The sequence below is a fragment of the Lycium ferocissimum genome, chromosome 11 (genome assembly GCF_029784015.1).
Source record: "Lycium ferocissimum isolate CSIRO_LF1 chromosome 11, AGI_CSIRO_Lferr_CH_V1, whole genome shotgun sequence".
NCBI classification, from domain to species: domain Eukaryota; kingdom Viridiplantae; phylum Streptophyta; class Magnoliopsida; order Solanales; family Solanaceae; genus Lycium; species Lycium ferocissimum.
In genome coordinates this window covers 54,552,048-54,561,155 of record NC_081352.1, presented here as the reverse complement: position 1 = coordinate 54,561,155, position 9,108 = coordinate 54,552,048, and the positions used below count along the sequence as shown (strand labels likewise).

The following is a 9,108-nucleotide window of genomic DNA, read 5'->3' as shown; positions in this document are numbered from 1 at the left end:
GGATTAATAGAAAATATAAGGGATCAAAGGGTAAAGTTGTTGGTCAAACCAAAATGGCTTTTAAGCCCCAAAAAAAAAAAAAAATGGGGGTTGAGAACTTCTTGATTTTGGCTTATTTTAAGCATTTTTTAACTTAATTTGAGTTGTTTTCTATTTTTGCCAAACACTCAAATAAGTTAAAAATGGCTTATAAGCTGGTTTGACCAACTTATAAGCCAATCCAAACGGGCTCATAGACTTATATTTTTCCTTTGAATTATATTTACTTAAATTACGTTGGAACTTACTTGTGTAATGTTGGAATTTGACATAAGAGTATTATGTTATTGATTTTAATTTATTTGCTTTAGTGTTATTGACTTATTATTTCACATTGCATGCTTTTTTTTTTTTTTTCACTTAGAGTTTTTTGTCAAACATGCAATCCATGATTTTCTCACAAAAAGGTCTGCTTTAAGTTTTATAATTAATTAAAATTAAAATAATATTAATTTGAAAAATATATATATATATATATATATATATATATATATATATATATATATTTTTACAATATTAGTTACAAATATATGATTACTAATTAATATATTTTCAAGAAAAAATGTGTACCTAATTTAATATCTTTTATCAAGACACATATTTTTTAAATATAAATTTTATTTTTAAATCAAACGAACTCTGTAATACACTTGTGCAACTAAACAACACGCTTATAATTGCACTGTAATTATATGATGACAAACAAACAGATTGTTGTAATTACAATATTGTGTAATTACTATCCTAATAATTACACCAATTCCAATTACAAGGTGGCTTTCCAAACAGACCCTTTTAAGAGTTTCTGATGTAATTACAAAGACCATCATGTTGTGAATAAGATGATGTCCTGCCTACTATTTTCTGACCCCACACAATATTATTTCTTTTTTCTACACTTAACAGTACATATTCATAAATTGGTTCGTCATCTAGAATAACCACAATTTGTTGGTTTAGTAACATTGATTGAACTGAACTTTCCAAGCCATGCTACTCAATCAGTTGATATTAGTTTTGCACAATCAAAGGACTAAATTGCATATTTTGAAAGAGAAAACAACAGCTTATTGTCATGTTTTAAAGTTAAGAACTTAGTCAAAAATTCAAAATTTCTACTACTTTTATTTCAGAGCAAGTAAGTACACTAATATATCGTAGGATCCAAATTACCCTTGGGTGCAATTCAATGGGGATCTTATATAACATTTTTTGTCAATCTGTGAAAATAATATCACGCGCTTAGCCTTAATAAATTATAGTCATCGCCGGTATATACTCATATATAACAGTTGTATAAAAAGTATATAATCAGTGTACATACTGATTATCCAATAGTTATATATTGTATACTAGTTAAAGTTTATAGAAAATAAATATTAAGGTTATCTTTTGTTGAACTGTTTTATAGTGTAAAACTCTAAAATTGAGTATGCGTAATTTCCTCTCGTAAAACTCTAAAATTGAGTATGCATAATTCCCTCTCTTTTTCATTAAACTTCATATTTGCAAAGTTTATTTATTTGCTTAGGTATATGTTAATAAATCATATGATACTCAATAAACAATTTGAACAAAATATATACAAGGTCAAATGAATAAATTAGTATTTGGTTCATGAGCTAAGCTTCTAGAACATCAACCACCGTGCTAACAAACCTGCCATTTGCTTACAAAGTCCTTGCGGATAGATAAATCAGTATTTATACTTTGACCTCTGACTAAATCATTGGAAGGAAAGCGTGTCTCATACCCCCACTATTTTATATCTTTCTTTAAGAAAAAACTATATGATACATAATTTAATTTGTGTATTAGCAAAGAAATCTTTAGCCAGTTCTGCAAAACCTGCCCCGATAATATATTATATTTAGATAGGAAAGTATAACGCTATAACCAATGGTTGCTAAATATAACTTAATCACTGCATTTTTGGATCTTTCTAGAAGTTAGGATAGGGAAAGCTCGGAAAATGTGTAGGTCTTGCAAAAAATTAGATAATCTGAGAAGAAGAATTTTTTTCAAAAAATTTGACGATAAGTTTTAGTAAAACATAAATCAAAATCAACGGCAATTAGACCAGCAAGTATAATTTCTTCAACATTAACAGGCAAAGAGTAATCCAACTTGTTTGCGTTTTGAATTGTGACCTTTTGATGACAACGTTACCATAAAATGTGTCTTTTAAAAAGATTTTAAAATAGCTCACATCACTTAAATTTTTTAATTAGGTGGATTATGTTCGACTTAATTATCAAGTCACAACATGGGTGGATAAGATAATAATTACTTACACAGTCTTATCATTTTCTGGTAATAATTTCTGGATAGCTATATACAGAGCATGCTTTATAAGAGACCTCTAACTACTTCAATACATGCTTGTGATTTTTCAACAGTTTGGTTTAGTTTTCACAATCAATACATATTCAAAATTCTTTTAGGTTTTTGTCAATTTTTTAGGACGGGAGGTTGTTGCTCCAATTAAAAGTGATCTTCAACACGTGTGATAAAACTGTGTTATTAACATAACACATCAATAATCATGGTTGAAGCCTTGAGGGTATCTTTTTTATTCAACTTAATTTACCGTGCGATGGCTCTGTGCATATTTCTAATAAAATACTCGTATATATACTTTTAACTTTAACAGGCTGTACTAGCAAACTCTAATAAAGTGATATACAATTAAAACATATGTTTGTCCAAAAAATAATGCTTCTGTTTGTCACTATTTAAAGATTTTTGTAAGACATGCTTTTTGTCCTCATTAGCTATTTTCAACAACATATTTTTAATTATTAGTGGCTGATCGGCAAGTCCTCAAAAATCAAAGAACCCGGGCGTAGAAACACGCTGGAGAATAGGCCAAACCAGAGTGACTGAGATTTCATTGAATTTCTTATTACTAGTAATTTGTATGTATATTTCGCAGAAATCTCACTACAAATTTTAAATTCTACCGACCAATTTCGTCGTTCTCTTTTTAAAAAACGATAGTGTCCTGATTAGCTTGCGCACTTTGGATATTTCAGTTAGTACATGAAAGGATGGAACTAGGATTTCCGTAAGAAAATTGAAAATACGACATAAGAAAATAAACACACGAACATGGCCGAGAATTTAACATTTACCATATATCCATAAAAAAAAAAAAAAATTAACCTTATACATAAAGTATAATTTTCTGATAAAAGGAGTTTAGATGAATCTGCTTACGCCTCCTAGCTCCACCGTTCAACATAGATATTCGATAACTCTGCCAACAGAGTTTAGAATATGAAAAAAAAAAAAAAAAACACTTAATGTTATTTTGTCTCTATTGATATTTGACCTTTGATTGTAAAAATTTGTACCTTTCACGATAAATTAATTAGGAGGGTCAAAAAACTTCGAAAATTCACTTGACAGATGGAACCGTTGGAAAATGGAAACACAAATGTAGAAGGTTTGGAAATAGGTTTCTTCCAAAGCTTCTTGAAAACAAAGTTTGATCCTATCGAAACAAAGTCAAGATAAGGGGGCAGCCAAGTCATTTTCCATTCAACCAAATCTGTTAGACTTATGAATCCCTTTTGCCCACTTCTTCATAAGTATTACTCCACTCTTCTTATTCGTCCTTCAAATATACCTACTTTATCTCCACAACTTTAATTTATACACACTTGTAAAGAATAATGTTATATGTTGGACCCGTCAAAAAATTCAAAAACACGTACTACAAATTAAATAACCATGGGAACGGAAGAATTTATTAACTACACAAAATACATAAACTTAAATAATCAAAATAATAAAAAATAGAAAGAGAGAAAATTAAACAGTGCATGAGATCATGATGGCATATAAAGGCGTTCCCAAACATTTTTCTTTCCCAAACATTTTTCTTTGTGTCTGGTAGCGAAAGCAGTTGGGTATTTTTGAATATTACCGCTTCGCTTTCTCCTTATAAGTCCTTAGCCAACCATTCTTCCATTTCCATATTCAAATAACCCCAAATTTTCTTGCTCATCAACCTTTCTCCTCTTTGGACAACAACAACATTCCAAAGATAGAAGATTTTTATATACAAACATAAATGACAGTTATGAAGATTGCATGGGAATCTCTTGTTCCTAGTTGTATGAAGTCTCATGAGAATCCAAAGAAAAATAATCCAAAAGCAAAAGTTCCTGTCACAAAACAAATTTCCTTCCACGGGATTCCTGTATCGGATATTAGCTCTTCTACTATATCGTCAGATCTTTCAATCTCTCTTGCTGGTTCTAATATTCATTCATTCACCCTTCAAGAACTAAGAGTGATCACGCAGAATTTTTCGACGAGTAATTTCATCGGTGAAGGAGGGTTCGGACCAGTTCACAAGGGATTCATTGATGATAAACTTAGACCTAATGCTCTCAAAGCTCAACCTGTTGCAGTTAAACTCCTCGATTTAGATGGCTCACAAGGTCATCGAGAATGGCTGGTACGTACAAATTATGTTGTTATAGAGAATATATAATTTTAACATAACATGAAAGATTTGTTCCACAAAAAATACGGTTGTTATAATGAAATATTGTTATAGAAGATATATGACTGTTATAGAGAGAGGTCTGATTGTATTTGTAGTTATCTTTTAACTAACCCGATACTGTTATTATCCTTATTAACGTTGTTAAAATGTGTTTTATTATTGTGAACAGACTGAAGTGATATTTCTTGGGCAATTGAGGCATCCACATCTAGTGAAGTTGATCGGATATTGTTGTGAAGAAGAACACAGATTGCTAGTGTATGAGTACATGCCAAGAGGAAGTTTGGAGAATCAGCTATTTAGAAGTATGTTCTCGTTTTCACTAATCCACTTAATTCACTAGCTAGTTTAAAAGTAATTAATATGTACTCAACCTTTTTAAAATGTTTGTTAATTCTTTGTGGCTTATAGAAGTACAAGCTCTTATTGTGTTAAAATGTTTGTTAGACTTTATAGCTTTTAGAATTACAAGCTCATTTCTGTTAAATGTTTGTTAGTCTTTATGGCTCTTGATACCAAAAGAATATAGTCTTTATGGCTTTTAGAAAGTACAAGCTCTTTTTATGTTGCTAGGTAGCTGTAACCCAGTATAATTAATCCACATGGAATCGTTCATAAATCTTCCAAAATTTTAATATCGATCAATTTGAAGAACAAGAAAAAGAAGAAGGGAAGTATAAGGATTTTAATAATATGAAAAAGTCAATTTGACATGTAATTTTGTGAAAGTTGACTGGGGGTTGTTGTACCACACTTTTCTTTCTTTTACCAATTCCGACTGTGAATTGGCTACGGATAGGAGTAGGTCGACTAAAGTTTAGTTACAAAGCAACTATCGGTTTTGTACGTACAAAGTCTCACTTTATATTGATATATGTCAATTTTCATGAAATAAAAAAGGAAAATTGCTCACGTCGTTTAACTAATGCAAGTTAAAATTAAAAAGATATATATAATTGTTGAACTAAAGGATCTTATTATTGATTTATTTTTTGCAGGATTTTCAGTATCACTTCCATGGTCAACACGTATGAAAATAGCTCTTGGTGCTGCAAAAGGTCTAGCTTTTCTCCATGAAGCTAAAAAACCTGTCATTTATCGCGATTTCAAGGCTTCAAACATCTTGTTAGACTCCGTAAGTACTCATTTCTTTTTTTAACTAATTTTAGCAAAACCCAAATTAACTAGTTTCACATGTAGAATAGTAGTTCAATAGTTCATTAATTACTAAATGATTTCATCGTTGTCTTTTGTTCATCAGGATTACACTGCCAAACTCTCAGATTTTGGACTTGCAAAAGATGGTCCAGAAGGAGATGACACACACGTCTCAACTCGAGTCATGGGAACACATGGCTATGCTGCTCCTGAATACATTATGACAGGTAAAACATTATAGTCTGTGACCATCCCATCTAAAAAACTTAAATATTATTATACTCAGACATGCTAATTTCATTGAAATGTTGTACATGTAGGTCATTTGACTGCAGCTAGTGATGTGTACAGCTTCGGAGTAGTACTATTGGAGCTTCTAACTGGCCGAAGATCTGTAGACAAAGGTCGTCCACATAGAGAACAAAACTTAGTAGATTGGGCAAGACCACAACTGAAAGAACCTCGAAAGCTACGTAGAATAATGGATCCGAGGCTGGAAGGAATGTACTCAGAAGAAGGCGTTCAAAAGGCAGCATTATTAGCTTACCAGTGCCTAAGTCACAGGCCAAAAGCTAGACCAGACATGAGCACTGTGGTGAAAACCCTAGAACCATTGAAAGACTATGAAGATACTTCAATGGTAACATTTGTGTACACTGCTCCAACAGAAAGCAAAGAAGTTAGTGAAAAGTATGATCAAGACCAAAAGGAAGTGAAGAAAGAAAGTAGAAGTCCTCATCATCATCACTATCACCAAAATCAACACCATCATCATAATAATAAGCATAGAAGAAGTACTCCCTCATCTCCAACTATTCACTCAGAAACAGCTATACACAAGAGACTAACTCCAAATTCACCATTGCATAATGGTTTCAAGAGATCTTAGATTAATTTTTTATCGAACTGTATATGAAATACTTTAGATAGAGAATCATATTCGTACGTCCACAGTTTCTTTTAATCTTATTTAACTTCGTAATACTTCAAATGTTAGGACAAATACTTGAGCTAAAGCTCTTTATAATTACATTTCTTCTTGTTGAGTTAGTCTTCCCTTTTTTCGCTTGAATGAAAATTGTACTAATTACTTAGCTTTTTCTTTTGTTACGTATATATAACGGTGGAGTCTGTACTTAATTAGCATTCTCAATTATAGTGGAAATGAAAGTTATATACTTAAAGTTATAGTTAATGGAACAATTAACTAGAAGAAAAATCACTTTCTTTTTGGCTGCACAAGATATTTTAATAGAACTATTATTCATATTACAATTAATGGAACAATTAACTAGAAGAAAAATCACTTTCTTTTTGGCTGCACAAGATATTTTAATAGAACTATTATTCATATTACATTGATTCTAGGACCACTCTAGTCTATAAAAATATCCACGTATTTATCCAATATGCTGAGTGTAGCATGCATCGTTGTGTGAGGGAAAGTTGGTCTCGTTACCCACCTCTTAATTAATTTTTGGGATTCAGTTAGACTCTAAGATTTTTTTTTTAATCATGATACGAGAGCCAGACGTATGTCAATACCGGGTTTATCTAATGTTGGCCCCATGTTATATTGTCTACGCCCAGATGTTTAGTCAAATGGGCATGCCAGGGGTCAAGAAATGTCACATCAGTTGTGGTAGGAAAAATGGTTCTCCTTATAATGACATTAGATAATATTCACCTCTTGAGCTAGCTTTTGAGATTAAATTAGGCCAAAGATCAGTTATCTTATCAGAGAGAAGATAGCCTTCAAATTTTTTATATAATTTGTATTTTTATGTAGCATAATTGGAAAGAAAAACATCTTGGGTGTTTCAAAGATGAGACTTTCCATGCCTTGCCTTCATTTAAATATGATTGTAATTATGAGAAAATATATCCATGATAAGGAGTCCGTCATTTTTTTTTTTTTTTTTTTTTTTTTTTTAGGATCAATCTATATATGGTCCTTAGATAATACTACCAATTCAAAAAATATCTCAAATTTGGCCTTACCACAGCCACAACTTCAGTAAAAAAATGTCTGAAGTTGGCCTTGGCAAGGCAGGCCAAACTTCAAGCAAAATTAACCTATGTTTGAACTTGAAAAGGCCACAGTTCAGCCAAAAAATGTTTGACGTTTGTCAAACTTCTTACACGAATTTTTGCAATGTAACTTCAGTCTTGTATGTCTGAAGTGCTTCCAAAGTAGATATATTTATTAAAGAAATTCAACTTAGGATACAACTTAAGTGGCGATATGCACTTTTCCCCCTATTTTGACAATTAGATTTCTATAATTTTATGAGAATTTGACACCCCATGACACAACATGGCCCAATAAATGATATAAAACAAGGGCATTTTACATAAATGGCAAACATTTAGGGTTTAATCAAGCTGCATAGCTAATGTTTCAATATTTACGTTCTGTAGCAAATCAGTCCAGCTCCCACATGTGTATTCAATTTTTTTTTTTTAGCTGTATTCAGGAATACAACAATTTTTTTCCAACTGTATTCGTAAATATAACTATCTGTATTCATAAATTGGCTTGTTGTATTCATGAATACAACTATTAAAAAAAACTGAATACATATACACCAATAATATAAAATACACCAAAAAATTAACAAATATGCCATATTTTTACGTATGTATATAACAAATACAAGCAAAAAAAGCGTATACAACATAGATACACCAAAAAATTAACAAGTACGCCATATTTTTCGGTATGTATACAACAAATACAAGCGAAAAATATTATATACACGGTAAATATACAACAAAAACAGTGAAAATCTACATTTTTTCTAGATCTGACCGGAAAAATTTTTGGTGACCGGAAAAAATTCCGGTAATACAACAACAACATTTTTTATCGTTTTTGCTTCCAACAATGCTCAGATCCGTTATAGATCTGAGCTTTTTTTCATTTTTGCTTCTAACAATGCTTAGATCCATCGCTATTTGGTGCTTTTCCGGTGTAGATCTGAGTTTTTTTTCCCTTGTTGGCGCCGGAGAAGAAAGGAAAAAAGGATATGGCCGGATAAGAACGGGAAAAGGGGAAGGGGCTGGCAGTGACGGTGGTGAAAAGGTCACGGCATTTCGCCGGAGCTCCGGTGGCTGTGGTGGCCGGCGGCGGGGTAGTGGGGAGAAGAGGGGGGAAAGAGATAGGAGAGATGGGTTGGAAGTGAATAGTGGGATGAGTATTCTATTTTTTGTGTGTGTGTGTATATATATATATATATATATAGTTACTAAATGGTATTAACACATAAATATTTGCTATGAGAAGTAATTAAATTAAACTATAGCTACTAAATGTCAATACCCACTATTGTTTGTTATATCATGTAGTTATTCCATAAAAGAACCCAATGTTCGATTAATGGCACTTCGCA

At 31.7% G+C, this 9,108-nt stretch overlaps 1 protein-coding gene across 1 annotated transcript; it reads left to right on the top strand.

Moving 5' to 3' along the window:
- The first annotated feature begins 3,915 nt into the window (after positions 1-3,915).
- On the top strand, positions 3,916-6,667 carry LOC132037351 (serine/threonine-protein kinase RIPK-like). Its single transcript, XM_059427852.1, has 5 exons — positions 3,916-4,507; positions 4,728-4,863; positions 5,557-5,693; positions 5,820-5,943; positions 6,037-6,667. The coding sequence occupies exons 1-5, from the start codon at positions 4,118-4,120 to the stop codon at positions 6,603-6,605; spliced, it is 1,356 nt and encodes a 451-aa protein (XP_059283835.1). The 5' UTR covers positions 3,916-4,117; the 3' UTR covers positions 6,606-6,667.
- The last annotated feature ends 2,441 nt before the right edge of the window (positions 6,668-9,108 follow it).